Below are 20,787 nucleotides of genomic sequence, written 5' to 3' on the forward strand. Positions count from 1 at the left end.
AAACATAAGGCCGGGTAGGATCGGGTAATGCAAGAACGGGTGCTTCCTTGATAGAAAACTTCAAGGTTTCAAAAGCCTTGTTCATTGCATCATTCCAAGAGATCGGCTGGGTAGACCTGCGTCCACGACCTTTCAATATGTTGGTCAAGGGTGCCGTGATACGTGAATAATCACGCACAGACTTCCGAAGAAATACCGTAAATCCTAGGAAAGAACGAAGTTGTTTCACAGTCTGAGGGATAGGCCATTCTAAAACCTTCTGGATACGATCCAGATCAATGCTAATACCTTCAGAAGAAATCTTGTGTCCTAAGTAAATGATCTCCTTCATAAAGAAGTCACATTTACTCATCTTGGCATAAAGCTTATGCTGTCTTAGAACATTTAAGACAACCCGGAGGTGTCCTATATGATCCTCAAGCGTTTTACTATATACCAAGATATCATCTAAGAACACTACAACAAATTTGCCCAGAAAATCCCTGAACAAATCGTTCATCATCTGCTGAAAAGTAGCAGGAGCATTGGTCAAACCAAAAGGTAATACGAGGAACTCGTAATGACCATACCTAGTCCGGAATGCGGTCCTATCTATGTGTTTAGCATAGATATGGATTTGGTGATAACCCGTACGCAAATCAATCTTAGTGAAATACTTTGCTTCGGCCAAACGGTCTATCAAATCATCAGAACGAGGTAAAGGATAGCGGTTCTTAATTGTAACTTTATTTAATCGTTTATAATCAATACACATTCTCCAGGAAGAATCTTTCTTCTTTCTTAAGAGGACAGGTGCACCCCAAGGTGATTTACTTGGGCGGATATAGCCCATATTCAGGTAATCCTGAAGCTGGATAGCTAACTCATCCTCCTCTACCTGGCTCATTCTATAAGGTGGTACACTGATAGGTTGAGCCCTTGGGACTAAGTCTATGCGATGATCTACTGCCCGTTCTGGAGGTAAACCTTCCGGCAGTTGAGCTGGGAATACGTCTTTAAAATTATCTAACAACATTCTCAATTCTCGGTGTTCAAACACACTTAATTCATTCTTGTTAATTACCGAAACAACAAATGAAGAAAGTGGAATCAAAACACACTGATAGACATCATAATGAGAATTGTTTAATATATTCCGAAGTTGCATCGCAGATACAATAGGCCCCTGAGAAGGGGGAATCTTATCACACTGAATACAAAATTGGGTGTCCTTGTCTACAAAAGAAAGCGTATGCTCCGTCCATCCGATCTGAATATTGTGGGTTTTAAACCACTCTATCCCGATCAACAAGTCTACATGCTCTAGATGCATAACATAACATGTGAGAGCTCCCGTGTAGGCCTGAATCCGGATAGGAAGCGCTTCAACCTTGCGATCCCAAAACTGCTTCCCAGCTGGAAGCTGCACCTCATAGGTGTGGTCGCTAGGTACTGTGGACAGCCCCATCTTCTGCACAAATTTGTAATTAACAAAATTTTGAGAGCTGCCCGGATCAAAGAGAATGTGAACCTGTTGGTCCCTAACTTCTCCATAAACTCGGAAAAGATCATGGGAACCAAACAACGAAGTATTAAAGGTACAATTACAAGAAAGGGGGCAGGTAATGACATTTACTGAAATACCTGTCATCGCGACTTGGTTGGCTCCCTTGGCTGCGGTACGTGGACCCGCCTGGAGCTTCGGTCCTAGCACCAACTTTTGGTTCTTCCGCTTAGGACACTCATTCTTTGTGTGGCCCCGCTCCTCGCAATAAAAACATCGGCCTTCTTTCTTGAGCCTGAGAGTGCGAAGGAAACGGGCCTTACCATTCTTCGCAGGAGTTAAGCTTTTCCTGGAGGCGTTGTCCGTAGACTTCGTCTCCCCAATACCAGTTGCATGCTGAAAGAACTTGCGTTTGTTCTTTCCACTCGTTTCGGTAACTGTGGTTGCCTTGGTACCGGCCATGGTATCATCATATATGCGCGCATATGTCATGGCCTCCTGCAATGTTGTGCACTTGTTATTCTTAATCTGTAACTTATAGGAGTCTGGCAAACCATCCACGAAAAAACCTAACAAGGTTACTGGATCCATTTTAGTGGCCCTGGTTTGCAGATCCCTAAATCTTTGAAGATAAACTTCAAATGTTAAATTTAATTTTGACATATCGAGGGCCTTGAGCTTGCCGACGATATCGTAGTCATCTTCCTTCTTCAGGAACTCCTTCCTGAAGATGCCCTCAAAATCTGTCCAAGTATCAGGCTTAGGCTGGAGTTCTTTCCACCAAAGCAAGGCTTTACCTGACATAAACCCTGCTGCAAGCTGAATCTTTTTCTCATCTGGATAGGGGTGAAATTGGAAGTGTACTTGCCACTTGTGCAACCAAGTGTCAACTACCTCCTTTGTTCTTGATTTTTGGTCACCTGGAAAAGGATCCGGAGTGATATTCGGGCCTAGCACTGAAGCCATGGCATCCACATGCGTGAGTGCCTGAACCGTGCTAGCCAGAAGAGTCAGAGTTGCTTGTATCCCCTGGAGTTGCTGTGTCAACCCCGATTGATTAGCATTGACCTGCTCGAATTTGCCATCAAGAGCAGTCGTAAACTCACTGAAGGCTTTCTTAGTTATCAGGTCGTCATAGAGACCCTGATCATCCTCTCCCACTGGAGTGTAATCTAAGTCCTGCTCTCCCATGGTGAACTCGGGATTTTGAGCATCAGACATGGCTGAAATCTGATTTGATTACAAACGGAGAGAAATAACTGATTGAAACGAAGCACAGAGGAGGATGGAGCAGAAGAAAACCGTCCCGTAAGAAGTTGACGGAAGGAGATGCTGAAATCTGGCAAATCGGAAGACCACGAGTCCCGGAGCCTCCCCGAACCCGCAAACCGGAAGCGCGTGTTGCAGTAGTAACTGTACGGTCTGCTGACGCAGGCCGTACGGTTGCTGACGTGGCCTGTACGGCTGCTGACGTAGACCGTACGGTTGCTGCAGGTACTGGCGCAGTCACAGTTCGATGCAGCAGCAGGTACAGGGACTGGCGAAACAGTCCGTACAGGCTGTACGGCTGTTGCAGAAGCTGTACGGACTGTTGCAGAAGCTTCGAGAACCGTGCAGGGCTGACGCAGGCAAGGGCAGATGCGAGAAGCTGATCGGAATCAGGGCGATGCTGACGCAGGCCATACAGACGAGGCTGGCTGGGCACGGATATCGAGGTAGAGGCTCGAATCTTGAGGCTGCTTGTGGGTAGCCTAGCACCCTGCCCCCAGCTATATAGGGTGCAGGGCTGCCTTATTTGGAAGCTGGGCTTCCAAAAAAGGCCGAGCTCCTCCAGCTTTGGAGGGGTGCTTTTTCGAAAAAAGCACCTCCCTCCTGCGCAGGCTGCACGCAGCCCTAGGCGCAGGTTCGCAGCCTGTTGCGCAGGCTGTGAACAGCCTATTGCGCTGGCTGTGGACAGCCTATTACACAGGCTGTCTAGCCCCTACTGCCTCGTCTACTCCGCCCCTTCCTAGGCTCTGCATCCCTTCCTCCCTTGCTGTCTTTTCCCTGCACTTCTCTCCTACTTTTCTGCTCTATTTCTCCTCCCTCTAAACTTCTCTCCGAGGCCTTCAGAAATTTCGATTCTCTCACACTCCTATTCTTCTTGCTTTTCCAGATATCTATTCACCCCCTTCTACCCCAGGTAGCCAGCAAAAACGCAGCAGGAAATTTCGAATTTTAGGGCATACCTGGAAGAGAAATCCGTCAAAATTCTCGCATCAGAAGTTCCTACCTCAGGAGTTGGCTCTGATACCAACTGACACATCCCAGCACTCCTGAAACCCCTGATCTGCAAAATAACCACACACAACATCAGAACTGAGCAGGCTGCTCACCACCCAACCGTGACATCTACGGGATGTGATCCCGAATCAGAAGATGTCCCCTCCGAGCCACGAGCTGAGCTACTGGCACGAACTCCCAATCAGATCCAAACCAGCCTGATGTCCCATACCACCAGGTGGCGCTGTGAAGCCTTGGATCTGTCACTGGACCTTGGGCTATGCTAAGATGCAGGCGCGCGTCCGCGACACAATCCAGGATCAGACCTAGCACCTGGGAACGAGACTTGCTCCCAACTGCACACCGAGAACTGAACCCCGTGGGCCTCTTTTATAGACTCGGGCCCCGGCGCCAAAAATAGCGAAGACCTATAAATAGTTCGTACCCTTGCCACTCAACCCGAGAATCAAGCCTGCCTAGCTCTAAGCCTCCCCAGGCTAACCAGTTCTGTGTACCTAGTACACGTCAGATACCAATCCGTGCACATGACAGAAAAGGTGCCCCGAGCCGTCCTAACTAACTAATATGTTGGCCATTGCCTTAAATATTACAATATTTCCAACAGATGGAGCATCTCTTTGATTGGGTGGGTGTAAGCCCATGGCGGGTTCTTGAGACGGGGTGTCGGAATAAGATGGGTTGACTTACCACGTGTGAGCCCCCACATAAGAAGGCCATGGGGAAATGATACTACCATAGGGCAGGGGAATGAGGGGACTGCCACATGAACAGAAGATCAGCGTGCCATGTGGGCATATCTCGTCATGGCTGCCATGTAGGATGCCGTGTGGGCTGCCACATGGGCAGAAGACAAAAGTCCTTGGGTTTGATTGGACCCGCCTATTAGGGTGGATTAGTGTCATGATCGATGACATGTATAAATTTAGTGATATTATTAGCTGGGCATTGATGGTGCCACAATTGTGTGCAGTTTGTTAGCATTGCCATAGCTATGTGATGAATTGTATGGTCTTGATGGGATTGAGTAGTATGGATGGTATCTACAAATGATGTAATAGTGGTCAATATTATTAATAAAGATATGCACTCACGTGTCTAGGTTACAGGGGGACAACCCTATGGATCCACAAAGCATCTCGTTGTTGTATGTCAGCTGATAATTTTAGATTATGTGGAGGGTGAGCTGGTAAAACAGAATAGTGGATGAACTCTTAATTCTACTGCATGGAATCCACCTCATGCACTAGTTTCCAACATTTTGCTATCTCCGATGGTTGGCTGAGCAATATGCTAAATGTTGGTTGTGGCTAACCTGCACATCTAAGGTGCCGTCACCATAGCAAATATGGAAAAGGATGGCAAGTCATCTAATTGAACTGATGATGACCTATACTTGGTGGTTAATAAATATGTGCACAAAAGTAAGAATAAATATTTACAAGAAAAATGGAAAGGAATGTCCATATAATGTGAACAACAGTTTCATGGATCTCGTCCGGAGTCATGACTGGTGTGGTTTTGTGATTGTAATTCGAGCAGCTTTTGTACTGGATTCATTGTAAGAAGTTTCCACAGGGTTACAGTAGATGAGTCTGATTTCCCACCCAATTGGGATGCTACTTGTATTCGATATGCTAACGTCTGTTATTCCTTGAGCATGCCTCAGTCAACTCTGTAGTTTTCATTTGGAATATTAACTTGCATCCATATTCTGCTCAGTTATTGGATGGCAGGTTATTCTTGGCCACTGATTGGGAACGTAAAAATAGCTTTGATTACTAAGTTCTGTAATATTTGTTTAAACTTCAATTTTCCTATAGACTGCATGTGTGGTGGGGGGGTCGGTTGTGGGGGGGGGGGGGGGGGGGGACTTCAATGTTTGCGTTCGAAACAATTATTTTTAAATCTACAAAATTCATAGAAATTTAAAAAATACGCAAAAAAGAAAGAGAATAATTTTATAAGGGAAAAGGAGTCAAGTACTATATGTAAGTAGGTGTTAAATATTAATACCTCTTGAATGCACATTTTGTGTAGGGTCTTCTAGTAGTCGGTACAGAGGGTTGATAATTTTCAGTGTATGTGTTTTGTTCTTTATACCTGTTTAAATGTTTTCAGTTTGTAAGATTGATATGTAGGTATATGAATTTGGATAATGCTGTAATATCTACAGAAGCAGTGACATGCTGGGAATAGCTTAATTGACATTTTCTTTGAATACCCTTTCGGAAAATCTGGCAGGCATGGCTGTGGCTTATTCTGCGCCAGAGAGACACGGCTGTTTAGGGGTGGTCGAAAACAATTGCTGTGCATCCAAGAGAGGTGATTGTTAGTAAAACTTTGAGCATAGCTCGTCTGCATTGCAATTCTGATAGAAAATGATTTAATGGTTTTGTATTCTTTTGTTGCTTGCACATAATACCACTAAGAGCTACAATGTAATTGATGGACCTTGGAACTTAGTGATACTATACTTAATGAGCCTAGTTAGTATTGGAGATTTCTGGATTGTATTAGCCTGGCTTGAGAATGTTTTCCGTAATGTGAACTGCAGAGGAAACTGATAAGCATCTGCTCCCCCATCCCCTTCCTTTACCTGTTTCTATAAAAACTTTGTTAGGGTTGTATGATTCTTTAAATGTCACTGTTTTCCCTTTACCTGTTTCTCTTATTTACCCTCTATTTCTATAAAAACTTTGTTAGGGTTGTATGATTCTTTAAATGTCACTGTTTTCCCCTTTTTGGGCTTGTATATTCTGGTAGCAAGGGGTATCTTGCTTTGGTTCTGGTAGATATGTAGCTAACATTCTGTCTAACAAAGACTAAGTGCTCTGCAAGTCCGTCGATTGATTTGGATGCACAACACCTGAATTGGGGGCTACAATGTCTACTCAGAGGCAAATTTACATTGTAGGTCCATTCTTCTACCTTTGTCTATCTCGGAGTTGGCCCATAATGAGTAGTGCATCTCCTCATGCAAGTTTGGAGACGTGCATCATCCATGATGCTACAAAGCTTAGCTCATGCGGAGATCCATGCATTTCATGAGATTGGATACAACTTGGTCCGATTGGTTAGGCAAGGAGCTTGGCCTAATAGGGCTATCTTTGTGAAACATTCCAAGCATGATGATGCTATCTTTGTGCTAATAGGGCACTAAGATGCCTCAATGCATGGGAGTTTTATGATAGATGCCATATAAAGCGAACTTATGTACTCAACCTCTAGAGTTCTCTAGACCTTATTGAGTGCAGTCTTCTATTCTTGGACGTGAACAGCTTTTCGTGAAATTGTTTTTGTTCAATTTGGGTTAGTCTTCGAGAAGTGCACTGGCCACCCGCTTTGGGTCACGATTGGATCGTAGGCCAGGGATAGAGGCTAGTTTTCATGCTTTCTACCACATGTGGATCCATTTGATCGCCAAACTAAGACCCGAATCTAGAGGGTGTGTAAAAAATCCTAGATTTACTATATTTAGAAATGTGCTAAGGAACAGAAAGGAGACTGAAATAGCAGAGAACAAGGGATAACTGTATTGCTTGAATGTCTGTAGGGTAGATGTAGTTGTCATCCATACAATTGGGCCCCTCTTATATAGACAGTGAAGAGTCACACATGAAAAGGTGTGTACTCCAAAGGGTATGTGCATGAAGAGGTGTGTACCCCTTGTGAAGGGTGTGACCCTTGATGAGAGGGTACATTACAATAGAAATGTCTCTTCAATAGGATGTCTCTTGTGAAGGGTTGTGCCTCATTAGGAAGTGTCCCGTCGAAAAGGCAAGTGTCCTGTCCAAAGGGCATACCCTTCCACAAGTGTCCATTCATCAAACCATCCATAAGTCTAGAAATAGAGAAAGGAATACGTCACAGGTCGTGACATCCCCTCCCACTCAAAAGAAGACCCTGGTGGAGATAATGAACTGATGTAGAAAATATCACTGTGAATTCTGAAAATACTGCTGTAAAATGTCAAGGTACTGCTGTAAGTCTTCATCAGATTGCCAAGTAGCGTCGGAGTCGTCCAGATCTCGCCAAAGAACAAGGAATTCCGTGATAAGTCGATGTCGAGTCTCTCGCTGTCGATGGTCCAGAATACGCTCAGGAATAAGGAGAACATAATCGTCTTCGATTTCTGGGACATAATCACTTGCAGGAGGAACTGCTTCATCGCCTGGAATGTACGTCTTTAGCCAAGAAATATGAAATGTTGGATGGATTTTACCCCATGATGGTGGTAATTCCAATTTGTAACTTAAAGGTGAATTTTTCTTGACAATCTGGAAAGGTCCATAGTATCTTGGTCGCAACTTAGGAAACACAGACTTAGCCGTCTTATAGCGATGTGGGGCTACAAATAATAGCACCATGTCACCAATGTCAAATTCCAGGTGACGTCTATGTTTGTTGGCAGACCGTTGATACCGCTCTTGCGCTTTTCGCATATGATCCCTGACTTGCAGTAGAATGTCTTGCATTTCTTGAACGAGTTGATCAGCTAGGGCCACTCGATGTTGAAGTACAAAATTCGTTGGTACAATCGGAGTGTGTCCATAAGCTGCTTGGAACGGAGTCATGCTGATGGCACTATGGAAAGAGTTATTATAAGCAAACTCAAGGAGTGGTAGATACTCTTCCCAAGCTGCTAGGCGTGACTGAACATAATGTCGAAGCATTTCTTCCAGAACTTGGTTGACTCTTTCAGTCTGGCCATTTGATTCTGGGTGGTAGGCTGAACTGAACAGTAGAGTTGTACCCAAAGATTCGAACAGTGAAATCCAAAAGTGACTGGTAAACTTAGGATCTTTGTCGGATATGATATTCTTGGGCAATCCATGGTGTCGGAAGATGTGTTGTATGAAGAGTTTGGCTATGTCCGGAGCCTATGCACTGCTTTTGCAAGCAACAAAGTGTGCCATTTTGGACAATCGATCAACAATTACCATAATCTGAGTGTTACCTCTGGAGGATCGTGGTAGTGTTGTAATGAAATCCATGGAAATACTTTCCCACCTTTCAGTTGGAACTGGAAGAGGCTGAAGAAGTCCTGTTGGAAGTCGTCGGCTTGCTTTCATTTGTTGACAAGATAAGCAAGATTTAACCATTTTGATGACTTCGCTTTTCATCTGAGGCCAGTAGTATGTTGCACTGAGTAACCGATAAGTCTTATTGATGCCTGGATGGGCAGCATAAGGAACTACATGATGCTCTTTTAACAAAAGACGTCGAACATCCTTGTCATGTGGTACAGAGACACGATCTTGATAATACAGAAGGTCGTCCGTATAAGAATAGGAAGAGAATCTTTTGTTCGGAAGTCGAAGGTTGATCTTTGGAAAGAACCTGTACTGCTGTGCCAAAGTCTTTATCATTGAAATACTTTCCTTTGAATGAATTTGGAACATCCACAGATAATGTAGAGATTACCATAGCTGATGCTAGAGGTAACCTGCTGAGAGCATCTGCAACTACATTGCGTAGTCCTGGAATGTACTCAATGGTCATAAGTTGGCGAGAAACTCAACCCAGCGTGCTTGACGAGCGTTCATGACTGGCTGAGTAAAGATATACTTGAGAGAGTGATGGTCTGTCTTGACCACAGAGTCGGCACCCATGAGATAATGTTTCCAAGAGCGATAAGCGTAGTACAGGAGATCCGAAAGGGCTGCGACTGGGCCGAATGTGACCTTTGTCGAGTAGCTCGGTGACCTATCTTTGGATTTCTTCATTTTGAGTGTGAGAAACCCGATAAGGAGGTTTCGACGGTGGATTACTGTCGGGAATAAGTTCGATTGGGTGATCCACTGGTCGTCGAGGTGGTAACTGCTTTGGGAATTCCTGTGGAAAAAGGTCCAGGTAGGGATGGAAAAAAGGTTGGTTGAGGTATTCAGGAGGATCCTTTGTTGGTGTCTCCTCTACTGCCGTAACCAACAGAAGTGAAGTCTTTACTTGGCGTTTACGAACCCACTTCTTTACTTGTAGGGCAGAGGCAACTGGGGTTGAAGGAGAGTCCCTAGAACCAGTCAGCTCAATAAGTTTTCCCTGGTGGACAAACTGGATAGTATGGCTGCGAAAACTGATTGATGGATCATAGTCGTAGAGCCACTGTTGTCCAAGTATGACATCGTACCGAGAAAGAGGCATGATGTCGAAGTTCAACTTGTCCGTATAATGTTGGATGTGAAAAGACAAGTTTTTGATCCTGGTGTTGCACAAGAAAGTAGTTCCATTTGCGAGTTCAATCTGATAGTCCACGAGACTAGGACTGGTGGTCAACCGAAGTTTATCGACCATAGAACTAGCTAGGAAATTATGAGAACAGCCACTGTCGATGAGGATGGTGACCGTTGTTCCACGAATCGATCCTTGAACACAAAGTACTTGAGTGGCCAGGGAAGGTTCGGGGTTGCTGGCAAGGCTCAGGTGGATGGTATTCGCCATTCGAACAGCTTTGCCTTTCTTGTCTTGTGCTGAGGTAGCATCTTCTTTTTGGGAAGTGCTAGGTTCCATATTAGAATTTTGCTTTGGTCGCTTGGGACAATCGAACCATCTATGGTCGCCTGTACAGATGGTACAAAGTCCTTTTGTGCTAGAGCTGTTCTTCTTGTCAGTGGCCACACCTTTATGTTGAGGATGTCGGTAATGACTTTGTGAAGAAGAAGAAGCACGATTCTTGGGGGAGTGCTTCTGTTGAAATCCAGCAAATGATTTCTGAGGCTTTTGGGGATCTTGAGACTGTCGCTGACCTTGATTACCGAAGTTTTTTCGAAACCTGGTGTTATCTTGAGGGCGAGCACCTTTGGCCATAGGAGAGTTTTGTGTGCGATTAGCACTCTGCTTCCCTGTGTTTAGGAAATCTGTATGTGCGGTGCTTCGAGAATCTTGAAGTTGTTGAACTTTCTGGACCAAGTCGGAGATGCTGTCCTGAAGCTGGGATATTTGAAGTTGCAATAGTGATTCGCCTTGTACGTTGACTTCAGGGTTCTTTTTGGGACTTGATTCTTTGATCTCTGGAGAGACTTCACGCGAGCGTTGCGACATATCGGAGATCCCTGTGAGAAAAGCGCGAACTTGCACTCTAGTTTGTACCATTCCTGGAAGAGGATTCGGGTTGCTCCCTGAGGTTGCTCATGTTGGAGGGGGCAGGCGAGGCAGGATGGAACCACCCGTGGAAATCTGGTAAAGGAGGTCCTGTCTGAGGTAACACTGGAGATGCCGAAAGTGGTGTTACTGCTCGTGAGAGGACAGGGGTAGGTAGCAGAGTCCACGGATCTGAAAAGGGATAAGGAGCTGCTGTTGGAAGTGGAGGATATCCAGGAGAGGGAGTGCCTTCAGAGTGTAAATACTGACTTGGAGAAGGTACAACCTGTAGAGGGGGATATCTGGGAGCTGAAGGAGGTGGAGAGTACCCTGGAGATGCCGAAGGTGAGGGGTAAAATTCTCTCCAAAAATGGAGAGCAAACTCTTGAGGAATATCGTGTTTGGGGTATCTTCGTGTCTCGTGGAACACAACCTGTACTATGCTGAGGAAGTAATGTAACTGAGGTGCCTCACGCAGAAGGTAGAGGATGTGGTCCAAGTCACTAGGAGGGCACGTGACACAGAAGACCCAAGATGCAAAGGCTCCGAAATGGGCTGGCTGTGTAATTTGAACACGATATTGTGTGGTAGCTGATGCCTGAGGTGTCCTTGAAATGCCGGGCGAATTACCAGGGGTTTCCATGCTTTAATGTGGATTCTTTCATTTGCTGTAATTTGTTAAAGAGAATCCTTAAAAGCAGATTGGAAAGACTCCACCTGGCAATAATTTAATCTGCCAAGTTGTTGCGTAGAAGAAGGCTGCAAATTGTTGTCCGGAGATCCATGGTGCAATGGTTTGCGAGGAGCGATCGATACTTGTCAGGTCCGGGCTGTCAACAGGCTGTCTTCATCGCGCGAGGAACTTCAACTGGTGCTGATTTGGCAGGGCCAAAAATGGCGAAACAAGGGGCTGCAGGCTGTCAATGGCGAGGCGCGGAGCATTGCCCAGGGCTGGACTGCACAAGAAAGGCAGGAGCGAAAAAACCCTGGCGGGTCAAAGGACTGCGCAGAAGAGGGGGGGCTGGCGAGGCCAAGGATTTGTGCAAGGCGGGTCATGCAGTATGGCGCAGGAACTGCGGCAGAACAGCGCAGGCTGGCTGTACGGCAGAAGGCTTGCGCAGGGCTGTACGGCAAAGGCAAGGGCTGGCTGCAGGGCTTGCGCAGGCTTGTACGGCAAGGGCAAGGGCTGGCTGCAGGGCTTGCGCAGGATTGTACGGCAAGGCTGCGCAGAACTATACGGCGAGGGTGATGGCTGGCTGTACGGGCTGGCGCAGGTGGTACGGAAATCCGTACGTGCAGTTTTTCGTTGGGGAAGAGGCTGCGACTTTTCGTTGGGGGCTGCCTAATGGGTTAGTTGCCCCAAAAATTAAATGGGGGGTTTAGCTAACCCTAGGTAGCTAGGGTGATCCTAGGGGTAGGGGATGGGTTTATTTTTTTTCCTTTTTACCCCTCTAGGTACCCTTTTGTAGGTACTTGGGGCCTAAAAGGTGTGCCTATTCGAAGGGGTGTGACCCTTGGAATAGGTGCACCTTTTCATGAAGGGGTGTATCCCTGTTTTTAAAAGGGATGTCCCTACATGAATAGGTATGTCCTTTTGTCCACGATGGGGTGTGTCCCTTGAGTGAGGAGTCGAGACTCTTCATCAAAAGGTGTGTCCCATGGTGGAAAAGGTGCGTCCCTTGGTTTTGGGACAGCCCAAGCACCTGAGAAGACACGATTTTTGTCGTGTCCATTCACATCAACTTGTGATGTGAGGGAGATGGAGAGGCCATAGATGACTTTAGGCAGGGTTGGCGCTTAAAATTTTTACGCTCATCCTCTCCATCTCTTCCATGCACAATGTGCAACGGATGTCCTTCTAGCGGAAAAGATGTATCAGATCAGCGCTAGAAGGTGGGGGGGCATTTCCTACAGGCAGGAGCGAATTTTGCTCTGATACCACTGTAAGAAATCCTAGATTTACTATATTTAGAAATGTGCTAAGGAACAGAAAGGAGACTGAAATAGCAGAGAACAAGGGATAACTGTATTGCTTGAATGTCTGTAGGGTAGATGTAGTTGTCATCCATACAATTGGGCCCCTCTTATATAGAGAGTGAAGAGTCACACATGAAAAGGTGTGTACTCCAAAGGGTATGTGCATGAAGAGGTGTGTACCCCTTGTGAAGGGTGTGACCCTTGATGAGAGGGTACATTACAATAGAAATGTCTCTTCAATAGGATGTCTCTTGTGAAGGGTTGTGCCTCATTAGGAAGTGTCCCGTCGAAAAGGCAAGTGTCCCGTCCAAAGGGCATACCCTTCCACAAGTGTCCATTCATCAAACCATCCATAAGTCTAGAAATAGAGAAAGGAATACGTCACAGATCGTGACAGGGTGTGGAGGCATTTATGGGGACTACGCCTTAAGAATAAGGTGCATTATATAATGAAGGGGAAAACTATGCTAAGTTAGCGGGGTTCCCGGTATGGCGACAATTAGCTAGAGAGGGCTAAATAGGAGCATATAGGGGAGGACTATAAAAGCCTCACCTACTATTGTATTGATTTGACCCTTGATCCCCCCCCCCCTCCCGCGGGGCTGCCACCCGTTTTTTAAGTCTCATATATTGGAGAATATCTGAACATGTTTTCGTATGTGCATCAATTACCGCACACTGAACAAAATGACCATCAAGAATAGATTCCCTATTCCACGCATTGATGATGTGCTGGATCAGTTAAATGGAGCTTCAGTTTTCAGCAGGATAGACTTAAAGAGTGGCTATCACCAAGTGAGGATATAGCCTCAGGATGTGCACAAGACAGCGTTCCTCACTACTTTTGGGTTGTATGAATATGTGGTGATGCCTTTTGGATTGGCCAATGCCCTAGCTACCTTCAATAGGATGATGGATCGTATCTTCCGACCCTACAGACTGATCACTGGTACCTTCGTCGATGACATAATTGTCTTTTCTAAGTTCGAAGAAGATCACAAGGAACATCTTGCTATAGTGTTTCAAGAGCTGAGAAATCATCAGCTCTATGCAAACAGCAAGAAAAGTGAATTCTTAAGAAATCCATTATCTGGGGCATATAATATCCAAGAATGGGATACAGATGGATCTAGCAAAGATTCGTGCCATTCAGGAATGGCTAGAGCTGAAAACTGTGCATGAAATTTGAAGTTTCCTAGGCCTGTGTTCTTACTACAGAAGGTTTATCAGGCATTTTGCGGATATAGCTGCTCCACTCCACAATCTTACTAAGAAAAATGCAGCTTTCATATGGGGAATTCCTCAAAAGACAGCCTTCACCACACTCAAGAAGAGACTGACTACATAGCCAATCTTAATCGTTCTAGATTTGTATCAACCATTTGATGTGGATTGTGATGCTTGTGGGGAATGTGTTGGGGCTGCATTGCATCAGAATGGTGATGTAGTGGCTTATGAGAGCAGGAGACTCCGGGATGCAGAAAGATATATGGGAATCTATGAGAAAGAGTTATTGGCTGTAATTCATGCCATCCATACATGGAAGCACTATCTTTTGGGTGCAGATTTTACTGTTAAAACAGATCACCAAAGTCTGAGATACTTTTTGACTCAGACCAAGCTTTCCGAGAAGCATATGAAATGGGCAAACATGCTGTCAATGTATCATTTTCAGATTGTCCATACCCCAGGAATTCGGAACAGAGTGGCAGATGCCTTGTCCCGAAGACCGCACGTCAATAATGTGACTATTGCTTATCATCAGGACCTAGAAGGCATGAGGGAGCAATATGCTAGTGATGCAGATTTTGGTGAGATTTTACATGCAAGAGGGGCAATCCACTAGTCACTATTCCTTGAAAGATGGGTATCTAATGAAAGATGATTGCCTATGCATCACCAAGGAGATGAGGAAAAATATTTTGGAGGAATGCCATGCACCTCCCTATGCTGGACACAGAGGAGTTACAGCAACAACTCTAGCACTAGAGAGGTATTTCTTTTGGCCAAGGATGCGGAAAGATATACATCAGTTTGTTATCGAATGCTTACGTGTCAGAAAGTGAAGTATGATAGACGGAAGGCACCTGGCCTACTTATGCCTCTTCCCGTGCCTCAGGCACCATGGGAAAGTATTACAATGGACTTTATTTTTTATTTGCCAAGATCAAAGTCAGGGAATGATGGGATTCGGACTATCATTGATAGATTCAGCAAGCAAGCTCATTTCATTCCGGTTCGCAAAACCATAAAGGCAGATCATATGGCTAAGCTTTTCATGGCACAGATCTTTAAGCATCATGGTATGCCTAAGTCCATTGTTAGTGATCAAAATCCCTGAATGACCAGTCTATTCTGGAGAGCTTTATTTGATAACATGGGGACGAATCTGAATTTTTCTTCTTCTTTCCATCCCCAGACAGATTGTCAAAGTGAAGTAGCAAATTCTACAGCATTGGATATGCTGAAATGCTACGTGGGTGACCATGGTTCAGACTGGGAAAAGTACCTACCATTGGTAGAGTTTGCTTACAATAATACAGTACACAGCTCTATAGGGAAAGCCCCCTTTGAGGTCATTTATGGGAAGGTGATTCTGCCACCTATCCTGAGGACCAAGGATGAAATATTTGCAGCTGATCAGTTTGTGAGAGACCTCCAAACAGCTTACAGCCAAGTCCGGACAGAGAAACATAAAAGAGCTGCAGATAAGCATAGGAGACGGTTAGATCTCAAGGAAGGGGATTGGGTACTTTTGAAGTTTGAAAAAGCTAGGCTCCGCAAGTTTAAAGGAATCATTACATGAGCTCTCAGGCTCCCTTTCTTGGCAACAAGCCACTTGTCAATTTCTACATTACTTTCCTAATTACATGCCACTAAGGGCAACTCTGGAGTCTTCGAAGCACTTGGTCACGCGAACCGCCTCCCAGACTCTAATTAGACTTTCGTAGCGCTTAGGAAAATAACTCTTCCTAGTACCTGCAACAATTAATTAAAGCGCACCACCATGGCACCCATTAATTGTTAGCGCTTTGCATGCAAACAACACATTGTGGACTAGTTCTAGTCACGGTGGGCGTCCCCACTGAACACATGTGCACACATAACAAATAAAAAAAAATATATTTATTCTATGGTTGACCGAAGTCAACGCTCTTGATCATAATTAAGGAGCTTTGACCAAGGGTCGAGGCGCCTTAATTATAGCCAAGTCTCTCCAACCGAAGTTGGCACATCTTGGTTAACCGTGGTTAACCCTCTTGGCGCATGCCAAGTCTCGTTGACCGAAGTCAACACTCTCTAACCGTAGTCAGCTCTGTAGTTCTCTGGTTAACCGTAGTTAACCCTCTTGGTAATAAACCAAGTCTCCTAAACCGAGGTCAGGTTTGCTTGACCAGAGTCAAGTATCTTTGACCGTAGTCAATTCTTTGACCATTAAAAGAACTCTTTGACCATAATTAACACATATAAAACTCTTTAAAAATGATCAAATAAATGGTCAACTGTACTTTGACTTAGGATATTTACATTGTGGTGACATCCCCTCGGCTTCTATTCAGTTGACCTCAACTGAACAGCTTCCTTATAAACATCCAAAAGCTGTGGATGATCGGATAACATGTCTTCGTCCATCCACTTGGCATCTAATGCCGTATAATTCTTGAATTTTACAAGATACCTGTAAAACTCCTTGCCCCGAGGGCCTTTGCGTACAGTATGGTACACAATTTGCTCTGGCTGAAGGACCTCCTCCAGCTCATCCACTTCTGGTGGATCCTTTGATACTGGCTCTGTAGGCTCTGGCCCCTGGAATTTCTTTAGAAGACTCACATGGAATGCATTGTGAATCCTCCAATGCTCTGGCAATGATAACCTGTATGCAAGCTCATTTATTCTTTCTGTAACCCTGAAAGGGCCATAGTATCTGGGAGATAACTTTGCAGTTTTGGATTTTCATGTATGAACAGCTCTATGCTGAACTGTGTAGTTCATCTTCTCTCAAGTAATAAAATCCTTCGGGGGGGTCCAGCCCGACTCTTGTCCTAGGCCGTGGTGTCTCTGTTGAGAGAGGGAGAGAGGGAAAGAAATGAGAGTGTCTCTGCTGTCCTTTTCAAGGGAAGGTTTCAATGTATTTGGAGTCAAGAAGAGGTACTTTGCCTTGGGTCGTCTCCCAAAAATGGAGGTATTGTCTTTTACTTTGGTATGATGGTATTGACCACCTAGTTTAAAGTTTGGGGGGGGTTGACGATTGATGGTTTGCCCTTGACAGTCGCAAGCTGACTGAGAAGTCACCATCACACGGGAGGTGTTGGATAGTTGGACTTGCTCTTTGCAGTATTGCGGTGGAGGGGAGATCGGTCTGCGCCTTGCATGTTGGGTCTCACACTCTTTGCTCTGAAGGAGGGTGTTGGAGATATCATACAAAGAGTGTGTGTGAGATGTGATGTGCGATGTGTAGTACTAGGAGATCTAGTACGAGTTCATGTGTGAGTGCCACGTGTCACTATAGGACTTATCCCATATGCACGTGGTGCAAGTGTGTGAGTGTGTGGCTTATATAAGGCTATGATGAATGAAATGAAAGCCTTTCATGGTTTCTACATTTGTGTATCACTTCTTCACTCCCTAGCCTCTCTCTCTCTCTCAGTCACACTATGTTTCTAACAAAAGATACTCTGGACATACTATCACCCTCATGCATGTTCAGATTGTAACATGCAACGGTTATCTGATCGTGTAATTCACAGCAAGACCTTCTTTAAACCTTTAGCGAGGAATGAGCGTTGTTTACCATAGAGAGAGAAAGGAGATGAGGGTAGAGAGAGAGTAGAGTCGACAACCGATTGGGTCCTTGTACCCACTGAGGGCCTCTTGCCCCAATCAGGGGAGAATTTGCTTTATACTTGGAGAACTGAGAAATACAAAGAACACTCTTCAAGAGAGCACGGAACGCGCTTCTGAAGAGCTCACTGTGCACACGTATAGGAAACCCAAAGACCTGAGAGGCAATGCTGACCAATACCGAGACCTTGATGGTGTCCACACACTGACGATGTAGGATGCTTCTGCAAGGCAAGGGAGAGGCTTGTGCTGTCTACCGGAATGCAGGGTTACTGCGTGAGTGAGAGAGTGAAAACTAGAAGTGATAGACCCTATGAGAGAACTGAGAGATGACTGAAATATAGAACTGAGAGTGAGCTATGTAAACTGTAGAAGAGAGCTGAGAAAGCTGAGGAAACAGTGTCCAAACCTCTCTCCGTTTGCTGGTCCAAACCTCCGACTGTTGTGCTGCGTGGCCACCTTCAGATCAGGCTGAACTGATGGCCAAGGGACTGAGGCTAGAGCAGGGCCAGATCTGAGGATCTCAGGGGCTGCACAGGAGGCTGAAGTGGAGCTGTAGGAGAACTGAAGGCAGGAGCAAACTGAATGAGAAAACAGGGCATCCAAGGGGCCACTGAAATATAGAGCTGAGAGTGAGCTATGTAAACTGTAAAAGAGAGCTGAGAAAGTTGAGGAAACAGTGTCCAAACCTCTCTCCGTTTGCTGGTCCAAACCTCCGACTGTTGTGCTGCGTGGTCACCTTCAGATCAGGCTGAACTGATGGCCAAGGGACTGAGGCTAGAGCAGGGCCAGATCTGAGGATCTCAGGGGCTGCACAGGAGGCTGAAGTGGAGCTGTAGGAGAACTGAAGGCAAGAGCAAACTGAATGAGAAAACAGGGCAGCCAAAGGGCCCTTTTATAGGGCTGGACTGAGCCAACCCAGTCTGTAAACAGCCGACTGAGTCGGTCTGTTTTACAGACCAGTTGGCCTACAACCAGCCTATAAAAAGCCCTCCCTGGCTCATTTGCCACTGGAGCTTTTGGGCAGCCTTTGCAGGCTGCCTTCCCTGCTTACTTGTCCAGCCTTTGGGGACCCTAAAGGGACTCCTAACCTAGGCTAAGACCTAAACTAAAAGATGGAAACACTTAACCTACTGTTCTCCAATGGGTACTAGTGAACAAGAACTGACTTACTGACTTGACCTAAGGTTGAGAGATTGACCTACGTAGCTTGTGCCTGACTGTCCTTGGACAAGGGCTCACAAAGGGGTCACAGCATACGACAAAATCTCCTATCTGGGAACTATAATACACTTGTCAATGTAGCTAGTGTGTCACCTTGCACCCAACTACAGGGGTGCATGTGACATTTTCTCCTTAACTTGGTGGTAGGTTCATTGCTTCCAAGTAGTCCGCCAATATCTGGCGAAACTCCTGGAAAAAATCTTCGTCGAACCACACTGCTTCATGGGTACCTCGATCACGGAACTTGGTGTAAAACTCTCGGATCCTGCATCCTGACCCCTAGGCATGGCTTGGCATTTTTGGAAAAATCCAGCCATTGATTGGAAAAAGCATATTTACCAGTTCAAGATGAACAGGGTAGAATATGTTTTGCGAGGTGAAAAGGATTTACCTCGAGGACCATTGATTTCAGCCATAAAAATTCGGAAGACTCCGAAAGAGTTTCTGTGTCTGTGTATAGCATCGATAGAGTCGATTGATGATGCATCGACTAGCACTGAGGCTACCCAAGATGGGAAAATGGCCGAGTTGGCTAAAGAGATATCAGAGAAGTTCTCTAATTGTTTTAGGGATGAGTTACCTTATGGGTTACTTCCAGAGCGGAATGTTCAGCATAAAATTGAGCTTATCCCGGGGGCAAAACCTGTAAATAGACCTCCCTATAGATTAAGTTTTTCAGAAGAAGCTGAGGTGCGAAGACAACTGGAAGAATACCTCAAGCTGGGGCAGATTCAACCTAGTTTTTCACCTTTTGCTTCCCCAGTGATATTAAAGAGGAAGAAAGATGATACTTTTCGCCTCTGTATAGATTACAGAGCATTGAATAATATCACTATTAAGCACAGGTATCCGATGGCTCGGATCGATGATTTGCTAGATGCATTACATGGGGCCGTAATTTTCAGTAAGATAGATCTTGAGTGTGGCTACCATGAGACCCGTATCAGAGCCGAGGATGTGCATAAAACCGCTTTTAGAAGCAGGTTTGGTCATTATGAGTTTTTGGTAATGTCCTTTGGACTTACCAATGCTCCAGCTACATTCGTCATGCTTATGAACGATTTACTACGTCCATATATCGGAATTTTTGTAGTACATTTTATTGACGATATTATGGTATTTAGCAAGAGCATTACTGAGCATCATGAACACTTAAGAATAGTGTTCAGTACTTTGAGGAAAGCCAATCTTTATGTAAATAAGAAGAAAACTATACTGTGTATGGTTAGACTTGAATATTTAGGATTCATAATTACTCCAGAGTCCAGAGGGGGTAGAAATGGATTCAAAGAAAGTGGCTGCGATACTGACTTGGCCAATCCCTCAGAGTCTTACCGCTTTGCGATCATTCTTGGGATTTGTCCAATTTTATCGAAGGCATATTAAAGGATATTCCGAAATAGTATTGCCATTGACTGATCTGACCTCAGATAAAGTATCTTTTATATGGGGACAGAATCAACAAGAAAGTTTTAACACCATAAAAGAAGCCGTGGTCACCAGACCAGTATTAAAAATAGTTGATCCCCAGAAACCGTTGTTCCTGGAAACTGATGCAAGTGGCATTGCGGTAGGAGCAGTTCTCCTCCAAGAGGGAAGGCCAGTAGCCTTTGAAAGCAAGAAGCTTTCTCCCTCTCAAAGAAATTAGCCAACTCATAAATTAGAGTTGTATGCTGTTGTCCATGCTTTGAAAACATGGCAACATTATTTGTATGGATCAGAGTTTTATTGTGGATGTTGATCATGATACTCTCAAACATTTTTGTAAATAACCTGACTTGAGAGGCCGCCAAGCTAGGTGGGTAGAACTCATGCAGGAGTTTAATTTGACGATTTGGTACCGAAGAGGGAAGGATAATAAAGTTGCTGATGCGTTGTCACGCATTATGCATAACATGAGT

General features: G+C 45.0%; 1 protein-coding gene across 1 annotated transcript in view; it reads left to right on the top strand.

Annotated features, from left to right (window-relative positions):
* Nucleotides 1-20,787, top strand: part of LOC147890164 (uncharacterized) — a 36,782-nt gene that overhangs the window by 8,649 nt on the left and 7,346 nt on the right. Inside the window, exon 2 of the mRNA XM_087390137.1 lies at nucleotides 6,008-6,088. Within this exon, the coding sequence (XP_087246263.1) occupies nucleotides 6,008-6,088 (81 nt within the window). The remainder of the gene's footprint in view (nucleotides 1-6,007; nucleotides 6,089-20,787) is intronic.

This window comes from Dipteris shenzhenensis, chromosome 19 (genome assembly GCF_047967505.1).
Source record: "Dipteris shenzhenensis isolate YYH24624 ecotype China chromosome 19, Dip_SZ_1.0, whole genome shotgun sequence".
NCBI classification, from domain to species: domain Eukaryota; kingdom Viridiplantae; phylum Streptophyta; class Polypodiopsida; order Gleicheniales; family Dipteridaceae; genus Dipteris; species Dipteris shenzhenensis.